This window comes from Lutjanus erythropterus, chromosome 5 (genome assembly GCF_056507025.1).
Source record: "Lutjanus erythropterus isolate fLutEry1 chromosome 5, fLutEry1.hap2, whole genome shotgun sequence".
Taxonomy (NCBI): Eukaryota; Metazoa; Chordata; class Actinopteri; order Lutjaniformes; family Lutjanidae; genus Lutjanus; species Lutjanus erythropterus.
In genome coordinates this window covers 41,995,197-42,019,206 of record NC_139321.1, presented here as the reverse complement: position 1 = coordinate 42,019,206, position 24,010 = coordinate 41,995,197, and the positions used below count along the sequence as shown (strand labels likewise).

The 24,010-nt window shown below is 39.0% G+C and overlaps 1 protein-coding gene across 1 annotated transcript in view; it reads right to left on the bottom strand.

Moving 5' to 3' along the window:
• LOC146327300 (5-hydroxytryptamine receptor 4-like) overlaps positions 1-24,010 on the bottom strand; it is a 182,140-nt gene that overhangs the window by 2,707 nt on the left and 155,423 nt on the right. Inside the window, exon 3 of the mRNA XM_084718306.1 lies at positions 10,928-11,041. Within this exon, the coding sequence (XP_084574432.1) occupies positions 10,928-11,041 (114 nt within the window). The remainder of the gene's footprint in view (positions 1-10,927; positions 11,042-24,010) is intronic.

Below are 24,010 nucleotides of genomic sequence, written 5' to 3'. Positions count from 1 at the left end.
CCAGCCCTTGTATTGTTCCTGACATTGTATTTCTGTATTATTGTTTCTATCACCTGTGTTGAGGGAGATACTTGCCACTGTTAGTGTATTTGTTTCACTGGGAACATTGTAATATGCCAAATAGGTAGACATCGCCCAAACCTACTTAATGGTACAAGTGTCTTCTTGGACTTCAGTCACTGACCATGGCTCTGTGATGTTTATATAAGAAGTTATTATGCATTGAATAGAGGAAAGAGGCTCAAAACAGCTCATGCAGAAAGAGTTATTTTTTTACTTGAAAAGTTCACTTGGCAATCAAAGGCACACAGAGGTAGGTGAGGAAAGTTCAGGTTTTATGTTTGCCTTCCAATACCAGCAAAATAGAAAAGGAAATCAAATATTGGTTCCATTACTAACAAGACAATAGATTTCAGCAGAACTGGACAATGAAATGAAAACAGAAAGGGGAGAGGAAACATCCATCTTCCCTTTCATCGCAGAGGGAGGAGGACAGAGAGCGATGCTGAGGTGTGAAAGTGAAAAAGTTGAGAACAGTCACCAAAAGCTCAACTCCTCTCAAACACACAAAAAACTGAAATGAAGTAAAACAAGAGAAAGACAAAGAGATTAAGGTAGATTCATTCTGTAAATAAATCAAATTTAAGGATAAAAAAGAGACTTGAGGAGTGAATCCACTTTGATTGCTGCAGAGTCTTTATCCCTCCCTCTGTGATAAAAAGTGATTTTCTTTATCTAACCAACACAGCTGTCACAGGCGACGGCCGTGCTGTTTCTACAAAGTACTGCTGAGACCAACAAACATTAGACAAACATTACAGTAAATAATGGAATGGATTAATGGAATAAAATAGACATGTTTTACATTTATGGAATATATTATTTTTTACAACAGAGGTCTGGTTCAGCCAGTTCAGGGCAGGGATGTGTGAGATTAGTCGACTACATGATTAAACGCTAGTCAGTACCAGGAATACCAGTCACTTAAACTATTTATTTATTTATATTTTATTCATGTGTTCATTCAAGTGTTGATTTTCTTTTCTGTCTTGTCTATGAATGAACTGCCCCATTTGGAACTGGTTAGCTCAGGTGAAGTACATCATTTGTACTCAGTGTATATGAACAGATAGTGGTTCAGAGTGGGAGAAAGTGAGCTGAGACAAAGTCACAGCTGCTGTGTGAATGAGAATCATGTATTATCAGTGCAGCTCAATGAAGGCAGTGAGTAACTACAACCTGAACCATGCTCTTTAAACTCATCTTTAAACACACACACACATTCACTCTTTTCCACAGCACATTACAGAATTATCAAATATCTTTGTTTTTTCCTTAAATAAAAACGCAATTGTCTTAATTACTTAATACTCACCACAAGAATTAGAAATCAAGAGCAGATCTTTGAAGACAGATGGAAAAACAGCTGAGATTTATAACAGATGAGGTTTCTTAGGACGGCTAAAGAAATGAGACAGACAGTATAGGGGTGTTTTTTGTTGTTGGTTTAAATTATCATTCACATGAATGTGTCTGTAACTACGTGTCCACGTTTGGGTACACACACACTCACGCATGCGTGTACGTACAAATAGGTATGTGGGTATCGTGTGTGTATATTTGTGTGTACCTGTGGTACCCAGCTGTTATATAATGTATCCTCTCACTTAAACATAAATCTATTTATTTGTTTCATTATATCCCATGATGAACGGGTAATTAGCTATTTTTTAAATTTTATTATTTTTATCATTATCATATTACTTATTTTCTGATGTTGGTCTCATTTTTGTTTGCTTTTGTTATATATATATATGTTTATATTTTCCTTCTTCACCTTTTCCTATTTGTTCTTGATATGTATGTTAAATAATAAAAAAAATGCAATTAAAAAAAATAATAATTCCAGTTACTCAATAAATGGAATAGCAAATGATTGTCCTCACATCTACTCACTACAGAGATGCTGTATTATTTACAGTTAACAAGTTTTTAAAAAATGTAAAAAGGGAGAGAAAAGATCAAACAAAATATTTTAAAGTTATACAAACGTTTAATCCATTGATTGAGAGAGAGGGAGAAGCTGCTGCCTGCACCACACACTGACTACCTGCAGCACAGCATGACGGGAGGGGGAGGGAAAGACCCTGGTGTAAGGGCACCTACATCAGTGCTGTTGGCAGAAGAACTGTATACTGATTACTCTGAAGAGGGTCTGAAAAGTCATTAAAACTGGTGAGAAAGTCGCCAAGTTGGCAACACTGGCTAAATCCTGGCACCTGCAGCTTATTCTTGACTGCCCGCTCCCATCTGTGAGATCCTGATCCCCATGCAGCCCTCTACTACAGTGGCCATGAAACTCACACAAAATGAAGGCAGAATCTAGAGCCAGCATTTGGTTTGTCTATTTGCAGCTATGGAACAGAAACACGGCAGAAACATGACAGCTCCTGTGGAAGGAGAACCATGCTCTCTGTAGATATAAACAGTCTGAAACTTATGTTCTTATTTTCAGGTGTTTATACACAAATGAAAACATACTTGTGAATATTATATTGCATTCATGCCATATTCTGCCGATAAATTCCCATAAGCCTTACACACTGGACCTTTAAGTTTTCTTAAAATTTAGTTGTATTAATTTAATTTTGTTAAGCTGATCCAATTTAAAAATGGCAAGGCGATAAATTTGTTCTGTCATACAACAGCTTTCAAATTAACTGTTATTCCCAATATGTATATATATATATATATATATATTGTAAGAGCCATATTGATACTGATATGGACATGGATATTGTTATTGCTATTGCTAATACTGTTTTAGTAATTTTCCTTTAAAAAATGTTGAAGCGCTCCTTTAATGACGCTGCAGGTGACATCACAGCCACTTAGTTCTCCGACCAGTTTAAGCAGCCTCAGGAGCAACACAGTTTTTTGACGATGAGCCTAGTTGAGCTGAAAGAGAATCTTGTACCTTTGTTTATACTTTTTCAAGTAAAGTTTTTGAACGAAGTTACTGCCTCAGAAGATTCTTTTTATGTCAAGCTTATTGCCAAGGGACTGCTTAATAGTGGTGGTAATTATAAGAACACTGAATGGAAGAAAGGTTGCCACCACATATATATATATATATATATATATATATATATATATATGTATATAATAAAGATGACTTCCCCCTGCTGGCTGGCTGCAGCATAGGTCATAAACCCCGCCCCCTCCATGTTAACAGATGGGACATGGGCCTAAACTAAATAAAAATTAAAGTACGCCACAAATTTTTTTTTTTTTTCATTTTATTTAAGTCTTATACAGCTGATAAGAGTTAATTTTTCCGGTAAGTTTGGTTTTAATTAGTTATTTGATCCTGTAAATAAACAGGGGGCATTATGCTATGACAGCTGTGCACTGCTCGCAATTCAGTTGGTTGGGTGTATGGGCGGGACTTCAATACCATGGCTCTATCACCAATCATTGCTGCACAGACTCTGAATGACATCAGCAGCATTAGATGGCAGTGCTCATACGTGGTATATTTTGGCTTTATTTTTGTACAGTGGGAGGAAGAGGAGCTATGCCATTCATCTTTATTTACAGTCAGTGACTGACATCAATACCTAAATATACACAATAAACTACCAGCCCACTTATTGCTCCGGCTCTCTGTTCATAGACAGTAAAAAATATGTAATTAAACAACAGGAGATGATGCAAAGTATCAGTCAAACTGACAGATTAACTGACTAACACTCACTGCTGATTGGTGAAGACAAAATGTCCCTATTGCCTCCTCAAACAGATAATGTGAACATGAGCATGATAAGATGAGGCCATAAGATATTAGCTTAACTTTGTTTAACTGTCCTGTAACTTTCAAAATCCTTTTCCACTGATTTATTACTTACTTATTTATTATTATTATTATTATTATTATTATTATTATTATTATCATTATTTATTTATTTATTCTATTTTTTTTAAGCATCTAGTCCAAAATTTCACATGTTTATTCAGCTGCCAGAGGGTCTTTTATTTCTGTCATGCACTGAATTACAGATCAATACCACATTCAAAAACCAAACAGGCTGGCATTTCAAACTGTATCTCATGTTGTTTTTCAAAAAAAGGTTACATCTGATATATGTACAGTACATCATGCAGTGGGGACACACAGACTGTCCCCCACACACATGCATTGCACATCCTGCGCTGTCTTTGTAACCGTCACTCTCTCTCTCTCTCTCTCTCTCTCTCTCTCTCTCTCTCTCTCTCTCTCACACACACACACACACACACACACACACACACACACACACACACACACACACACACACACACACACAGAGAGGGATTCCTCTGGTGCAGCATTCTGCCTGACAAAGACCAGAAGTGCTGATACATAGTGACTGAATACAGCTCTGTCAGCCAGCTGTGAAGTCAGGGGCTGCATTTGTAACTCCTCTGATAAGCCAAACTGATTGACTGATTTTTAATAGATTAATCAATATAATCGACCCACTAACCCCCACCTCCAACAGCAACTGTCCAATCATAGCTTAGTAACCATATGTAGCTGTCAAGCTTTCCATTCCTCTTCATGTTGAAGGTGTGCAGGAGGCTCTGAGGAGAGCGATACATGAGTTTCATGAGTCTGCATGGTGGCATCTCTTTGTTGTCTCTCAAAAATGTGAAACACAAGAGCACACATGTCTTGAATGGATTAAACTCTGTCTTCATCTGCTCTAACATAAGCAAATGTTAGCATGTCTGGCTAACTTACACTAGCTTACTAGCTGCAGTAACTTACTTACTAACCTACAGATAAACTTGTTAGATCCCACTGCATCTGCATTTGTTCTGTGGAGGTTTGAGGAGGAGGATGTGGGCTGATGCAGAATCAAAGTGGATCGACGACAATGCATCTTGTTCTGGCTCGTTGTCTCAGGTTGAAGCCTGGTTAGCTTAGCGCTTATCACAGCTGTCTTCAACAATCATGGTCTGGCTGGTCTGGCTGGGTGACCCATCTCTTGTGTCAAATGGAAACTTTAAAATCTGAGCTGGAGACTTCTCTGCTGATTCAAGGAGTTAGCATTAACTTACATCAGCCAGCCACACTTATGAAATCTGCTTGTGAGACATTATTTAGCTGACAAAATCCACCCTCTTAAGCTAGAAATGAGAATCTACTTTTATTTACTTTTTCCAAGGAATCACAGTACTTGTGTTTCAACAACTATTCACAATTTCAATGTTAACTCTACCACTGTTATCACTATAAGCTACATAAACTGAGTGTGAGAATGGAAAGTTTGGCAGGTGTAGGAACAATAGGAGTAAGGAATAAGCAGTAAGGAGGGCTGGGCTTTGTGAAGGGTCAGTTGTCACTTTTAGCCCTATAAACCTGTGAGCAGTAGCCAAACAGAGGTTGAAAGTACTGTCAAAGGGTTAGGGTTAGGGTTAGGGTTACTGCCAACTTGATGGACAGCTCAGCCCCAGCTAGTCATCTGACCAGTCGTCTCATCAAGTCAATGAGCTGTCACATTACAAAGAACTGACAGGTCAGCAATCAACTGGAAAACACTTTCCTCATCAGGTCAGTAAACTTTTACATTCAAAGATGAACCACAATGGCCAACCAGCTCATCAGTGAAAGAGTTGGTCACTCAGCCAGCCTGTTCTCCACGCTTTCAGTGGCGTGGATGGTCTGTGGTCTATAAATAGCCTCAGTGAGAGCAGATGGCTGTGAGGGTTTTCCATCTGCCTGTCGCTAACCCAAACAGCCCCTTAAAACAGGCTGTTAGTGCTGGAAACAACCAGCTGTCTGCTCCCACTGCTGCATGTGGGGCACATGTAAACCATGTTGGACATGGACACACACACACATATTGTATGCTGAAACACACAAGCACCTATAAATACAGTATATACACACACAAATCCTGTAGATGAATGAGCACAGGCTTATAGACACAGACATACTGTATAATGTATGCTAAAACACATGACACACACACACGCACACACACAGGCTGTAATTCAGAAGAGTTTAGAAACTATTAAAATACCCAGAGGCAGGAGGCATCATGTTTCGCTAGGATGACATATCAAGTTTAGCTTAAAGTGCTGAGAATAAATAAACTTTATTAAAAGGGATTGTGTTACTGCAAGGTTGGTGTAATTTACAGACACACAGGGTGTCTACTGTGTAAAATGAATAGAAGAGGAGATATGAGGGCATTTAACAAGAAAATGCAGCGGAGAGAAGAGGGATGAAGACACTGACATAGGAGAGTAAATTAAAAATCCCTCATTACAAATTTGGTGAGTAGACTGACTAGAAAGAGCATGATCAACAGCACCCTGTCCTGTTTTTTTTTTATTAAGTTTAATTGCTGTTATAGCAGAAATTTTGTACCAGTGTTGGGAATTTAATTTGAAAATGTTAATTTGATATAGTCTTGTGTAATCAAACTATTCCCATGTTTGACAGTTTGTGTGGCTCGTTGGGTCGTCTCCAGCTGGAGAAATTTCAAGGCTAGAAACATGGAAATGAAGTGACCCCTAAGGAAGTAACAACAACACAACTCCACTGCCAATTAAAGGCATTAAGAGAGTATTTTCAGTTTTTGTTAAATGTGGCCTGAGGCTGGAAATGCCTCTGCAACAACACACGATACTCAGATTACTAATGTAAAACTTTTTTGATTCCTTTGAAGCCATTATGGTAATATTTATTTATATAATAATTGCATTTATTAAAGCTACAACAGGAGGTTTTTTAACTGGTTTTGAAACAGATCTTCATGCTGTTTGCAGTTTTCATGCACATGTGCACATATGAGATACAAAATGACAAACTACAAACACTCAGTTCCTGGTCATAATAAAGAAGTACGGGAAGCTGCATGACCACAGATTTATCACCTCAATAGCTTACAGATCTGCCCAATGTCCAGTATAAACAGCACACAGACTGTGTGGCAGCATGTGAGTGTGTAGGTGTGTGTCTGTGTGTGGTTTTCTTGTTCACACACTTGACATGACACATTGAGAAAAACAAGAGGTGGTTGGTAACAGTGGTTGTGTTTGTGTGGTGGTTATTGATGAGCGGTTTAGCACCCTCTGAATCACCCTCTGCTGGTGTCAACTCCCTACGAAGACAGAGAGAGCGAGTGTGTGTGTGCGGGTGTGGGTGTGTATGTGTGTTAGGTGTGTATGTGAAATGCCTGTAAGTTTGCCTCGCAGCTTTCCTCTATTGCAGGCTATACAGACTTTACTTGCTGCCCAGTCAAATCATGCTCACTTTAAGCAGTTACTAAAATTCATACATCAACTGAGTCATGACCTGAGATCATGCAAAAAAATAAAAAATAAAATACCTCCATACCACTGGTCTGGTGTAAACCAAGTCCCCTAAAGCCTGACATGCCAAGTTGACTTGAAAGTCATTTACACCATGGTTTTATCTTGAATCTTCACTGTAGATCTTTAGCTTGGAGCCACGTTCACATGCACAGTCTGAACTGGGTGTGTGTGGTATGATGGTGTGGGCTTTAGGTGACTTGGATTACACCACATGAGCAGCATGGAGACATTTTTAGTTTTTATTCTGTTGTTTTTTTACATTTGAAAACTGGTCACCATTCACTTCCATTGTTTGGGAGATTCTGCAACTCTGTTTTCCACTGTTTTGCAGTGTTTTGTGGACTAAAAAACTAAACCAGGGTGAGCAGATAATGACTGAATTTTCATTTTTGCATGAACTATGTCTTTACTTATGTCAGTACTAGGGGCAGCAATAATTATGTTGGTGGTGTATATTGTGTGAGACCAGAGCTGTAGTTCACTGAACGTTTTTACACAAAAGCTAATCTATGACAAACCTACCACAAATTACAACTTGTCTTTTAAACTTGTCCTTTAAATGAACAAACATCATATGTGTATTTTGTGGCACAGTTCAAACAATTAAAAAAATATTTTCACAATAGTCTCTCACCGTAGACTACTATGAAAATATTTTTTTTCCCCAAATCAGGTCCTATAGAGCACAATGGAAAGGGAGGGTCCTCACCTTCTGTTCAAGTAAAACAAGGTTCTGCTATTGCGCATGGTGGCTGACTGGAAAGGCCCTGCCACACTACATGGAACAGGATCTTAACTGGTATCATTGGTATCATTTATTTCATATCAATATTGCTGCTGTGAAAAAGGTCTGTTATTAGAGTGAAATGCTAAATCAGTGGAGTGACATTTTTAAGGAGGATTTAAGGAGGAAAATTAGGATACTGTCAAAAAGTAAATAAATATAGTAAAGTTAAAAATACTGACTGGTTGTTTCTTTACTAACTGATTGACCTGACTGACTGACACTGTGGTCGACTCTTTTCTAGTTTTAGTAGCCAGTAGTAGTTTTAGTTTTGCCAACACTGAACAGTTTTGTCAGTTTTTAATGATGTGCTCAAAGTTATGATTTACTTTTTGTCACGAACAGTCACCCATGGGACACTCCCACTGAGGAGGTGAATTTTTCACAGTTTGCTCTAAACTTATATTTGCATGTCAGTTCATGTGTACTGCAAATAAAAACAGTGTGTGTGTGTGTGTGTGTGTGTGTGTGTGTGTGTGTGTGTGTGTGTGTGTGTCTTTGTGTGTGTTTCCCCAGTGGATAGGAAGACAGTGAGGCAGGAAGCAACAAATATGATGTGTCATGGTTCTCTCCTCAGGGAGGTGAAGCATCACAGCAGTGACTTTGTCACTCACCAGTGTTCTTAAATACACACAAACAATACAAACACCCACACAAATAAACACACTGCATGTATGCAGTTAAACACAGAAATGAGACCTCACTTCAATTACTTTCATTTCCACCATCAGACTCACAACTGACACACACCTGCTTACGTTAACTGTTTTGTTTGCATGCACTCAGCCACTCAACCCAACACACACACACACACACACACACACACACACACACACACACACACACACACACACAAAAGCACCAAGTCAACATCCTTGGGACAAAGGTCACCCTGAGATCTCAGGTGTCACAAGATAGAAAGAGACAAAGAGAGAGACAGAGGATCCAACTATCAGAGAGACAGTAAGCGATAGAGAAAGAGAGAGGAAGGAAAGGTGCAGAGGACAGGAGGAGAAGAAGACGAATGAATTATTGCGGTGACAGCTGCTCCCACATGACCAGCCGTCCTCAGGATGACCTACCAGCAGCTCTGCCCGTGTTGCACGTGTTGTTTGCTTCACAGTGGACAAAAAATTCTTTGTACAGTGTATTCATGTATTATGTTACATACAGATATATTTTCTTCATTTAATTTTTGAAGTATATTCTGCTGAGGTTGTGTGTTCGGTGTCAGTGGAATCCATGTTTTTTAGAAGCAGTTAATGTGTTACTTAACTGTGGCTTCCTCACTCTAGTTCCCTTGAGCAGTTTTTCTCTTGCAAACATTCTTTCCATTTTTGTCCCACTTAAAGGGATAGTTTGGATTACTGAATGGAAGGCTGTATGAGGTAGTCAGTGTAAGTAGCTACAGTAGATGCCTGTTGGCAGGGCCCCAGTTTGGAGAAGCAGAGAGGGGCATCAGCATGGAAGCTAAGCAATGGATTTCTGCGGACAGGATCAGCAACTAAATAATAACAATAACTTTAGTCACTTAAAAATACTATATTAAGAATATTTTCACTCTATACTTTATGATCAGGCAGCCTTTTCTCACATGGAGCCACCTTTATATAAACCAAATATAAATATTGTTCTCTCCAAACCAGCCTGACTCCATAGACAAAATCAGAAATTTGATCATGCAAAACACTGAAGTTGCTAGTGTATCACTGCCTGGATTGGTTAGTTAGTTAGTGCTATTGTGTGGTTTCTGTGGTTTAAAAGGATGGTTCAGATTCACTGAAAGTCACACAATAACACAAACAAACTAACCAATCGAGGCAGTAGTAGTCTAGCAACCCTGTGTCCTACAAGGTAAAATAACTGACTTTGCCTGTGGAGTTGGTTGGTTTATAGAGAGCGGTATTTGGCTAATATAAAAGTGGTTTTCCATCAGAAAAGGCTGTCTATTAGCGAAGTAAAATGGTGAAATCATTCTAAATATAGCATACACATAGACTGATATTGATTTTCTTAGATGGGCCTTTTCGCAAGTCACTAAAACACCAAGAGATACCATCAAATAAGCTAAACTATACCTTTAAACACAAAAGGACATTTTCTTTTTACAGACTGCTGCACCCACAGTGCAAGAGGGAGTGCTACCACAGGTCTTTCATCCCATCACCTGTCAGACTTTTCAACACCAGCATGACTTAATATAGCACTGTTAGGTCTGCTGCATAAATTCCCATCCTTGTGCAATATTGTATTGTATTGTATGTTCATTTTGTTAAATCTTTATATTGCTGCTAATATGTATTTTTTTTGTGTAATCCACCATACCCCCCTTGTGCAATCTGCCTCTGCAAGGCAACGAAGTTTACAGTAAAAGGTGTATATATTTTAAATCAGGGGTGTCAAACGTACAGCCCGCTGGCCAAAACTGGCCCACCAGAGGGTCCAGTCTGGATGACTTTGCAGAGTGTGAATATTACAGAGAAGACATTAATTTTAGGGTTGAAACGATTCCTGGAGTAATTCGAGTAATTTGATTACTAAAATACACAAACAACCGAACAACTGTACAGCACACTGTGTCATCTTTTTGTCACTTAAATATGCACAAACACTCCGAATTCATTTTTTTGCTAGTATACCAAACCTAAACTGCCGTTGCCAGTGTGTTACATAATATAGTTTCACTAGTAGTTCTGGTTAATTGTATCTATGTGAATGTACTACAGGAGAGAAATTAATATATGTAGGAAAAAAGGAATGAAAGTGCCGTCCTACCTGAGTTGTCTGTCCTTGCAGACAGCCACCATGACCAGCATGTTTCCCAGGATGCTCATCAGCATAACCAGAGACAGGAAGCAGATCAGGGCCATCCGCTTTGGCATGCTGTCGCTATGGAAATGGCAAAAAGACAAAAACAAATACATGTCACTTCAAATCTGCAGAGTGAAGCTACGGTCTGTATCCTTAACTTGTGAGAGTGATGAAGAGAAGGAAACCTTTAGTTTTAGCTGCCTTGAGATGATATTTTTATGTAAAAATTAAACTTTCCTTTATCAGCCTATATCATCAAGTGGAGCTGCATCAGCAAAAAAGTAATACCTTCCCACTAATTGCTTGACTCATCATTTCCAAATTAAGTTCAGGTATTGGTGCAGTCATTGGCAGAAAAACTTTTAATGAGACTGAGCAATCCACCAGGGAAGAAAAAAAATATTATGTAATGAAGTTTCTTTTGCTCATCCATTTATCTTCCATATCCACAGTGAAATGTTACAAAATAATAAGAGTTTTGGTATCTGTGGCTTTCTGAATGTCGTCATGAAACTGTTCAGTAATTTATATCTGCGTCCTCCATCTCCAAGGTAGCCTGCTTGAGAGCAATCTGCCAAGCAGCAAAAGCCTTTCTACAATCAACAGCACGAACATCAGAGACACAGACACAGAATCTGTGACCTAATACTTCGTATAATGTAAGGACCATGGTTATTTAAGTAAATGTAAGTTTTCTGTACTTACTGATTGCTTTAAATGGTTGTGATTCAACCTACATGACAAGTGCTCCAAAGATTTACTCTCTATCACAGGAAGTAATACAATTTCCAGCAAGAACACCAGCTTGGTACTGGGGCCTATTTCCTGTCAACAAACTGGCCTCTGATGTTCTCTGAGAAGCTCTGAGAAGTCCGGGAGGGGTTAGCTAATAGGATTAGTTTCCTACATCCACGGAAGAGCTGCATGGCTACCATAAATGTCAATAATCAATGTTAAATATTCATTAAAAGTCCCTCCCAAGCTGCCTCGTTTTACAGAAAACACCTAATATATGTAAGAAATAAGCATGCTAAATGTTTTATGAGACCTTTAACGTGCAGGCTTTCAGCTGTCGCCTGCCTGGGGACTAGAACTTTAAGTGGGCCTGAAAAGTTGAGCCTGAAAAGCCCCACATCCAACAAAATTCTGCTCAAACCTGACTCAACCCCCCCCCCCCCCGTCAAGCTTGATTATGGCCCCACATTTTTCTAAACAAGCTTCCCTCTCTGTACCAAATGAAAATATGTACTGTTCCTGTCAAATAAAGTAAGAAACTAAAATAAAGTATAAAAAAAACACATGCAACCACCTTTTCAGCTCAGAAATGTTTTGCCATCCATATTCCCACCCATACTATTTGACCATTTGATAACACATCAGGCACTATTGACTGGTTTGTAGTAGTCGTTGTTAGGAGCAGCAATAAAAGAAATCAAATTCAAAATGTCAAATTAGTTTTGAAACTCCTATTTTGCTGGTTGTTATTTTTCCTTTTTGACCTCCCAAATCTGTGAAAAAATTTCTGCTGTGGGCAGCACTAACAACAACAACAACAACAATAATAATAACAATAATAATAATAATAATAATAATAATAATAATAATAATAATAATAATAATAATAACTTTATTTATATAGCACCTTTCATACATAACATGCAACTCAAAGTGCTTTACAATGTGGCATTAAAAATGACAACATAGGCAAAAAGAGACAAGACAGAAATACATAAAATCACAGTAATAACATAAAATCAGAGTAAAAACATTAAAAACAGGCATTAAAAGACATAATGTAGGATCACAAAGAAAGAGGAAAAATATAAGAATAAGTAAATGACTAAATATAAAATAAAAATAGAAATGATTCTTAGTAATATAAGGTCTAATAAATTAGCAGGCAAATGCAGATAGTAAAAAAATGACAGACCAGGGTAGAAATCTATTACACTAACTAAAAGCTTGCCTGAACAAGTAGGTTTTCAGTTGAGTTTTAAAAGTGCCAACAGAGCTCACATGTCTGAGGTAACTGGGTAGAGTGTTCCAGAGTCTTGGAGCATAGTAGCTAACGTCTGGAAAAATTTCATTTCATTTCAGCTTCATGTCTTAATTGTCTTGATTTCTGAGGTGAAAACTCAATATGCTGACTTTTTACTCTCTGTTTTGGATATAATGTTATAATGTTACTCTCCTGTTACCATGGCTGCTGGCACGCTGCTGCTGTTCATATAGCATCTCATGAGATCCGCCTCCACCCCAGCATTCACATGTAGATGCCAAGCATAAAAATGGATGACTGACAGCTCTCCCATAAACCCCACCCCTTCTATGTTAGCAGAGGGAACATGGTCCAGATTAAAAGATCAGTACATGTACACGTCAAGTAAAATCTTTCCCAAATATGGTTTCTGTCATTTTAGATAGTTGTTATCACGCTGATATTCAAGTGCTCATTTTTCTCCAAAGATCTTGGTGTCATCTTGACAGTAACCTCAGTCTCAGCAAACATTTAAATAGGATTGCTGAGTCTTGCTTTAGTTCAGGAAATGCTCAAAAATCAGTTTATCAATGTTTCCCAAGAAGAAATCTAGAGATGCTGTTATCTCCTCTCATGTAGATGACTGTAATTCTCTGTACACCTGTCTTAATTAACAGAGCTTACTAAAATGATGGCTTGTTCTAAATGCAGCAGCCAGACAGTACTATTTCAACTTGTCTTCACTGGCTCCAGGTTAGAATTTTTGATTTTATTATCATTTAACTTTTAAGCACCACTCTGGACTTGCACCTAAATACATTTCAGATGTTCTGATATCACATGTGTGCTGCAGTAACCTGAAGTCCTCAGTCAGGGCTTTGTTAGTTTTCTGTCTGCTCAGGCTCAAACTCTCCCTAAACAACCTCCCTAAACTCTCTATCCTCACTAAGTCACTTCTTAAACCCATTCTGTCTTTTAACGCCTGTCTTTTTTTTGGCTTTTTTATTTTTTTTTTACTGATGTCTTTATCTTCTCACCTCTTCAGCACTGTTGCAAGTGCTGAGTGGCATAAAACTCAACATTTCTGAACATTCAATTTAAAGTTTCCACAGTTGATATCTTTGGCATTTTGACAAAACTTCCATTCATTTTTCAAGGACACCTCTTTGTATAGTGTTAAGAAAAATGCACAAGTGTCATTCTTCTCCAATGCTAATTCACTATCCACCATGGGGAAGATGACATATATGGCATAAAACTGCAGACTTTGCATTTTCTCTGCTACATATACATATAACCTTGGCATGGCTTCGACAAAATGTTTCAAGGTACACCAAAGACGCCAGCATAAGTTAATGAATCAAAGCCCTCATAGTGAGCTGTGTGGTTAAGAGGCCTCTGAAAATGACTTGTTTAATCTCAGACTTGTTTGACATTGGTAATGCATTACAGTAATCCTCCTGAGGTTTGCGGTCTCTTGTACTTGAAGGTTTGACAGGGCAAGAGCAGCAGGAGTGAAAACAACTCCATTACACTGGCATAATTTCAACTTTCTTTTCCTGTGTCTTTCTCCTGTAGGTCTACAGAAAATCACAAGTTTGGGGGCGATTTATGTGTGGCTTTTATGTTGTGTAATATGTTAATACACCCCTTTACTGTATGACTCACTGCTGGAGTCAGGAGCAGTACACCGTCCCTATCTGCCAAATTATTTTACTCTCACCATCTGAGGTTCAAAGGCGATGTGATAGTGTGCAAATGAGGCTTGTTCTTTGATCAGCTGTGCCAACACACTAATCAGATCAAATGGGAATGCTGACAGGTTCTGAACAGAAGCATCATTACCCCAAAAAAGTTAGAAAGGGCTCAGTAATACACAATAATCTTCCTTCATCTTGAATTTGTCGGTTACACAGTCTGACCTTTCCCCTGAATGAGCCATTGATATCCATGGTATTGTAGTTCCATTTAACACAGCAGAGGGTGAGATAAGCAGCATACAAATTTCCTCTTTTAAGAAAGAGACTCACCTCAAACTCACTGATCATCAGTTGCCTGTCAGCTTCAGACTTTAAAGCTGCTGGCATCTGTTTCCAAAATTCTTAAGGAACAATTAAGCCCAGCATCCGGCTGTCTGCTGTAAAAGTTTTAGAGAAATTGGGCTCCAAACTCCTTCCTCCTTACTCAGCAACAATACTGGCAGCTACACAGTTACACAGCAGTTGTTGCACTTTTGTGGGGCTAGAAGAGTGACATTAAATCTTAGCAGTACATATAAAATTGAAATAGATGGAAAAAATAAAATGGAAGAAGTTGCATTGGCACTGAAACAAGTATTGGCACTAATGGTACTTGTTCACACCACACACTGGAGCAGTACATGACGGCACTGTCACCAAACTGCTGTGGCTCGCACACACTGTGGTGTGGTGTGTGCAGTGTTTGGTGTGCACACAGGCTGCATGTCTGCTGCGAGGTGGCTGCAAAATTCTATCTTTCTACACAGTGTTTGGAGAAGAGTTTGAAGAGAAGAAAATAGCTGTTTTCTGAACGCAATCAGTAATTCCCCTTCGTTCAGGGAGGGAGGGATGGATGAATGTACAGAAAAACACTGCACTACACCTGATTATTTTCATACTGCACAGATGTAGACAATGAAACTGCAGTGAGAGGTGTCCTGTTGCTGATATAAAGATGACATGACTGTCAACAGATCATTTTTAATGTGTATGTTTGCCAAGAACCATGTGCATCACGCGCAAAAAATAGGCAAGTATCTGAATCTCTGGATGAAGCATGGCCTGGAGTTGTGCTGCTCAAGCAGGCTGTATGAACGCTCTAACCAGTTGAAATGGGTGCCGAAACGAAAACCAGCAGGTAACACGATGCACACATGCTGCTCAAGCATGTAGGAACCAGCCATAAAGCTATCAGAAGAATCCAAGTATTGATACTTCTTCAATACCACTACTACAACCAATACAATATTAATATTTAATAGTATCAAAAAGTACTGAAGCTCTAAAAATAATTATCTAAGTCCTAGATTCTCAAACTGGGGTACATGTACCACTGGCAGTACCTGACCTCTCTTTAGTGGTATTCTGAAAACTGTTTTTTATTTAAATCAAATAAATTAATCTAAAAAATGAAATACTACAAAAAGTGAATGGAAGTATATATTAGATCACTGAAATTCAATTTAAAAATTAAATTATAAATTATAAATTTATTTTTTTCTGTATTTTTGTTTCAATATCAGCCTGATTACCTGAAGTTAAGAGCTAAACTGGGATGGTAAGATAATAAGTCACTGAAAATGAGAACAAGTGTTAGTGGCTACTTAAGAAGCACCAGTGAAGCGTCTAACTGGCACATATCATTTTGAGAAACACTGATCAAAGTGCTCATTTAATATCATAATAGCAGCATAATATGCATCAGCAAAACTTGAACAGTGTTCAGTAACTTTCTATATTAGCACTGTGTGTTCGTTATTTATTTTTTTTAAAGGAATAATTTCTCTACTTTTTTGACTTGGATTTTTTCTTTTTGCCACCGTATCATAGGGAGTATCGAGTAGCATTTTTCATACTAGTATTGTTGATGAGGTGATGCAGCATATTCAATTCAAACAGAAGACGTTGGCAGGAGTGGTTGGAAAAGTGTCAGACATTGTTTTTCTCTCTTTTTTTGACTAGATGCTTCCTCTTGGGCATATTTTACAAAAACATGGTGTGTCTTACCATTTTTATGCAGATGATTCACAAATGTACCTACCTCTGAGATCCTCTGACCCTAATATGTTTGATTCACTAAATGGCTGCCTATCTGAAGTAAAGGATTGGATGTCACAAAATTTTCTCCAACTAAACGCTGACAAAACTGAAATCGTGTTGATTGGGCCCCAGCAAATGATCACACAAATCCCACCATTTGCTGGTCCCCTAACAAATCATATCAAGCCTGTTGCTAGAAATCTGGGAGTGTGGTTTGATGGAAACCTAAATTTTGAACATCATACGACAAAGCTTGTGCAGTCATGTTTTTATCATCCAAGAAATATTTCAAAAATACGTTCTACACTATCTTTTAAAGACACAGAAACCATTTTTCATGCTTTTATCTCATCACGCCTGGATTTCTGCAACAGCCTTTTTACCTGCCTGAACCAAAAATCTATTAACAGACTTCAGAATGTTCAAAACTCAGCTGCCAGGCTTTTAACCAGAACTAGGAAACATGATCATATCATGTTTTAGCATCTCTACATTGGCTCCCTGTATGTTTTAGAATAGATTTTAAGATTTTACTGATGACTTTTAAAGTTCTCAATGGCCTCGCACCCCCGTATATCTCTGACCTGTTAGTACCTTACACTCCACGACGTACCTTGAGATCCTCAGGCAGAGGTCTCTTGTCTGTTCCATATGCCCAGCTGAAAACTAAAGGGGATAGGGCCTTTTCAGTCAGGGCCCCAAAGCTCTGGAACAAACTGCCTGAGGAAATTAGGACAGCCAAGTCAGTGATCTCCTTTAAATCTCTTCTTAAGACATACTTTTATCGGAGAGCCTTTCCTGATTTTATCTAAGCTTGAACTGTTGTGCACTGCTTTTCTTAAAAATGTTTTTACATTCCTATTCTTGCTCTGTACCATCTTATTTTATCTGTTTGAGTTGTTGTGTGACACTTGATCCTGTCTGTTTTATTTTGTTGCCTTTGTGAAGCACTTTGTAATGAATGAATTTTGAAAAGTGCTCTATAAATAAAGCTTATTATATTATTATTATTATTATTATTATTATTATTATTATTATTATTATTATCATTATTAAATCCAAAGCAACCTTTAATAAGTACATTCAACCAGGAGCTATATGACACCAAAAGCTGTGAGTGCATCCCTCATGAAATCCAACTAAATCAGATTCAGTGCTGCAGTACCAGTGTTCACAATTTCTTTATTTAATCAAAAAATGAGACATCAATAAGTGCTAGCATGGGGTGTCCAGGTATCTATGACTCTGCTGTCCTGACCTCAGTGAGGAGTTCATTCCACTGCTGAAGGGCCAGGGCAGAACAAGAGCCTTGACAAAGATGAGCGACCACAAGGTCCTTGGTACGAGACATGTTTTGACGTGCGCAGCACCAGCTTACTGAGTTTCCATGATTACATGCATCTCAAAAGGTGAAATGTCAAGTCAAGTTTATTTTTATAGCGCAGTATTACATAAAATGTCTAAAAGGGGTCTTGCGCTGACCATTCCTTACCAGCCTAAAGACTCTACATACTCCCTAAATAAACACAACAAAAAGACCTTAGACCTCATTTTCACCCTGAGTACAATACATTAGTCAGTGTAGACACACACCTCTGTAGGCTCCTGTATATTTAATGTGCATGTAGAAACAACAGCTGCCCACAATCTTTAAGAGCTGAGATGCAGCAGAATAACAAATAGTGGTGTGTTGTGATTGTTGTAAAACCTACTATCTGCATTTATATGGACCCTAATATTCCACAATTAATCTGAATAATGGCCCAATCAGAATAAAAATGCCTCATGTAAACATCTCAATCAGAAGAAACTGGCCCGATCCGGCCAGATCAGAATGATTTTAATAGGAGAATAATAACATGTAAACACTTATTCTGATCGTTTCCAGGAGGACAGAAACATGGCTGTAGCAAAACAAATTATCTGTTAGAAACCTGAAAAGATTTTAAGAAGCTAATCATCTTCCCAGGATACAATTTGGGTCCATCTTGAAAATGATTAGGCAGAAACACCTCCTTTGATTACTGACTGTTGGCACACTGAAACTTTTTCTTTTGTTATATTTCTGGCAGATTAGATGACAGTGACCATTTTGCACATGTCAACAAAGTTTGCATGTAAGCATGTAAATACACCTTTTTTTTAAACTTTATTTAGCTACCATGTAAAGATTTCAGTTGGAATTTTTAATCAGAATGATTTCATCGGATTGAAGAAATATTGTCCAATATTGTAAGTGTAGCTAAATTAGTAAGTGAAAGGATATTAGAACCATTTGTGGCAGCTAATATGTTCTATCCATCTTTTCTTTTCTATTGGCTTCTTTTGCACCACAACACAGGTTCTAAACTGACTTTCCATAAGAGAAACTCCTGCAATCTGTCATTTTCTCTTAAATCCTACTTCATATATCTATGAGCATTTGAAAGATAAATAGACAGATTGCAGAAACACAGAACCAGAGGTAAAAGCAAAGGGTTGAGCAAAACAGCAAAGTTGTAACTTTGCTGACATCTGATACACACAGACTTTGACCTGCAGCTGAGCTGAACTTCTGGTGGGCAATCAGCAAGCAGCAGTCTCAATTAGCCATTTAGAGACAGATGGGGGGTATCTGGGGAAATACCTCATCCAGACATGAAGCTTTAAAGCTCCAATCCGTCATGAACAGCTGGTTTCCTTTGCTGACCCATGAAGACAGGATACACGTTCTTGGCTTAATTTCCACATAGTTTTGAGGGTCTGATGGATTTTGATGCCTCTGTTAAACAAGAGGCAAAATCTTTTCTAAATAAGTGAAAATGTTTTGATAGTTGTCACCTTCATTGTGTCAGGAAGTGTAAAAAAGAAGATCCCACCTGAATCACCTACACTACCTCATATTATCCTTTGCATCTCTGCTTTGGCAGCTATTCCCGAGTGTGGCTTTAGCCTTTAGAGTGGCTGCATATCAGGTGGCTGTGCTGAACGAGCTGCTGAAGTGCTGCTGATTGGATCTAAAGAGCAGGCTTTTTTTTCAGTCCTGATGAATGGCAGTCGGGAGCCTCGGTGGTCCACACAGAAGTCCTGGAAGAGTTGATGCTGCAGGCAGAGAGCTGGTTGTGTGAGAAATCATGTGTCCTACGGCACACTTCAGTGATTCTGCATGAACCATCGAGTCAGCTGTGGAGAACTGATTGCACAGAAGTTGTCATCTTTCGGGGGGCTCTGCAAACTTACAGGGAGTATGGTGAAAGTATCTGCTGTTGCATTAAAGTTTAAGGTTCTAAAATACAACTTTTCTCCTCAAGTCAGAGTAGGGGTGTGTTGGCTGTTCAACCTTGGCTCGGTTGTTTACTACTTCAGCACTTGACTGTAGATGACGTGATGACAAGGTGCAGAAATGCCACAGGCTTTGGTGAATGCAGCTAGTCTGGAGTATAAAAACAATAAACAACATTTATTTTTTAATCTTTTTATTCAGTAATTTTTATCTGTCCGTCCGTTAGTAGGAAATTGCTGTGGTGGAGCGTCATAGAAGCAGACAACAGAGGACATAAGAGCATAAAAGCGCACATGAAAGCACCGTTACAAGCAGAAAAGACCGAGGAAAAAGTGATAACCCAAAGGGTGAAACTGGCAGATTGCTAAATCACTAGAGCAGCAGAGTGCACATCCAGCACACCCAGAGCTGATACATGATTTAAGTGCTTCCTCTCTCTTTATAGTCCTAGAAAGTTCTTGTTTATCTGAGGACACAACAGCACCAGGAAACTTACTATTCCTCAGTGAGAGGTACTACAGGACAGAGCTATCCTTTAAGAGGGGAGAATTTAACAGAGCCAGCAGGGTGGGATTGGCTGACCATAATTTTCTGGGCATTTATGAGGAGGAAACAGAAGAATGATCACTGCTTTGTCTCACAGGATATACAAAAAAGGTTAAAAGACTTTGCAAAGAAACTAACTGATACTGTCTTTTTTTGGCATAAGCCAATCTTGATAAATCAACATTTGTATAGGTTCATGTAGATAACTGTAGGTAGAGACAAGATTTTGATATTGTTCTGGTTTCCATTTGTAGTCCAAGTAGTATGAACCAGTCTAGCAGTACAGCAGGCTTTGGTTGCATGTGGGTAAAGAGTTTGTGTGGAGGTACAGTGCATTGACCCAAAAGCAATCTCAGGCCCCAAGAGCTATGGTCTGAGGATGACTTAGCTTTTAATTACCTTTAGCTTTTTTACCTATCTGCATTTACAGATAAATTAGTCTCTGACTACATTCTAATGTCTCAAGTTGCTAAATCGGACTATAAACAATGGCAAGTACATGGAAAGGGAAGTCTTGACCCAGAAAGCCGCTGCCTGCACCAGAAGCTCTAAAACACTGGCCATTGTCCTCAGAGGCTAAACCATCATCAGATGATAGCCAGTGGGTTCCCAGATCGATCATGTCATAAGCTTATTCAGCTGACACAGAAGCTGTGGTAGTGGTCACTTGGAGCTTTTTTTTAAGAGATCCTTTTTCAAGTTCCTTCACATTCAGCTACAGCTGTTGCTTTATGCATGTAACCATTTTTGAGGCCTTTTTTTTCCTAATTATTTTTCACAGAAGAGGCTGGGTGACACCTAGCTGCTCTGTAAAGGAGGCAAGCCTCCAGGAATTTGACATAGTGGCCAAACCATGTAATGACACACACCAATGCACCGCAGCCCAAAATATCTTTTTTCCTACAATCTTATATTCTGAATCCATTTGGTCCAATGACATTTGGAAAACCTTGACATTGCACAATAAAATCATTTTGTTCCTATTAGAGTTAGCGAGGTCTAAACTGTGGGTTAGCTGCTTGGTTGGTGGAAGTCTCTGGGTGTGCTTGCTCTATGGGTTGCACAATGCTGAAGCATACAGGGAAGATTCTGTACAGAAGCTGGCTTGACATACCACAGAGCCGCTCTCATAGCAATGGTTTATGTAATTCCCATAAATTTTAATTACTTCAGCTTGAGAGGTTATGTTTTTTTCTGTTTGTTATGACTGTCAGCTGCAAATATCATAACCTACTGATGATCAAAAGCCTGCATTGCTAGAGAATCCAGTCAGAGGTGGAGTCAGACATGACCCCTCTCTTTTATCTAGCCAGGCTGGTAACCTTTGACTTTTCATCAAAGAAGCAGAAGAAGCAGGTGTTTTTTAACATCTGTTCATCTTTTGTAGTCATGATTTTCATTAAAGTTTCATTTCAATTCAAGCCTTAGAAGCGTTTCAGTTGTGAGTGTGATGAAATTTTCCTCCATAAGGTAAGATGTTGATGGTAACATGACTAGGTCACCATGGGGTTAGATACAAACCCTAAAAACATATTACAACTATCCCTGTCTTCAATCTGTCAGTGGGCCGGCACATGCTGTCCCGATGACTCTGTCTTTCAAAGACCATAGCCATAGGAAAGTTGTGTTTACATTAGACCAGTCACTGAAACAGAACTGGAGAAGAAGGTGGTGGTGCTGCATCCATCCATCCATCCATCCATCCATCCATCTTCAACTGCTTATCTCTAGTCAGGTCGCAGAGGTAACCGTTCCAGCAGGTGACCCCAGACATTCCTTTCCCTCGTTACATTAACCAGCTCTGACTGGGGGTTTCTGAGGCGTTCCCAGGCCAGGGTGGAGATATAATCCCTCCACCTAGTCCTTGGTCTGCCCCTTTGGACATGCCTGGAACACCTCCCTAGGGAGGCGACCTGGTGGCATCCTAATGAGATGCCCAAACCACCTCAACTGGCTCCTTTCTACGCAAAGGAGTAGTGGCTCTATTATGAGTCCGTCATGGGCGACTGAGCTTCTTATCCTATCCCTAAGGGAGATGCCAGCCTCCTTCCTGAGAAAACCCATTTGGGATGCTTGTATTCACAGATACAAGCGGCCAGCGGTGCTGCATGTGACATGCAAATGTGACCAAAGGAAAGCACAGTTTTAAACATGCTTCAACAAGAGGACATCTTCAGAATTGGGTGGCAGTTTTATGATGATTTACTTTATGTTACTCTTCTATTCTCCCCAATCAATCTTCAATAAGGTCCCCTGAAATTTCCTCAATCACAGTAAACCTTTCTTTCACAGTGATTTACCTGAATTTTGGGGCTGGCCACAAAATCTGCACTTTATCGTCTTAATATCACTAATGTCATTTTAAACCTTAGTTGACTTGCCAAGTTGATAACCACCAGTTGTTAGACTAAGTGATGACAAATAATGAAAAGATATCCTGGCTATATTGATCTTACTTTGTACAGGCCTCAGATCTAACGCTTATCCCATCCCTCCATTCATTCATTCAAGTCTGTTTTCTCTGTTCATGCTCACCAAAACATGTCAGCATCTAATTCATCCATCAGACCCCTCATGTGGGTAAATATCTTATCGACAGGGACGGCATCCAGCTTTACATTGTCTCTCATAAAAAAACACAAAAAAACATTTTGGCTGGCGCAGAAGGCCTCAATGGGAATCCCTAATTGCAAACAATGGCTGTCTGGACACTGGCGTTCCCTCTCAGCAGGCAAAGACAAGCCTGCCATTATGCAGACTGGCACCAGGGGCGATGGGTGCTTTCCAAACTGTTGTCAGATGCTGCTTCTCAGCGTCATAAACAGGGAAAAATGTGTTGGAACAGGGGCTGGGTCATAACAGAGTCTCCTGCTGGCACCAACCACAAGAGAGCGAACATGGAGGCCAAAAAAAGAGAATAATTACGCTTGAAAGCTTGGGAGTAAAAATAAATTATGAAAGCAGGTGGTTCACTCAGCTGGAAAATTGTGACAAAGGACAATAAATCAATGCATTACAGTAAGAGGCCTTGTTGATGATATTGTTTTATTATGGGAGAATGAGAAGAAATGAGCTTTCTCCCACATGCATGCAGAAATTTTTCTTTTACTCCATTTCTTTTTTAATGAACAGCTCAATCATTTAAAACCCCATTATTTACAGAAACTGACTCTTGAACTTCAGTAAAAGTTGGTCCATCTGCTTCCTCTTTTTTTTAAATAAATACACTGACCCTTGCTCTGTTGTAGCACTTTTTGGTATTATGCCCGAGGGCTCTTCAGTTCCTCCAAGACCAGACTCTACTACACTACTAGCTAGGCGTCTTATTCTTCAAAATAGGAAACAACAGAATCCCCCCACTTATTTAATGGATGAGAGACCTGATGAGCTCTTTGCACCTGGAGAGTAGTAGTGTAGATACACAAGGAGGAATGAGTTTGTCAAAACTTAGGAACCTTTCTGGCTTCATGTCATTTCTTTTA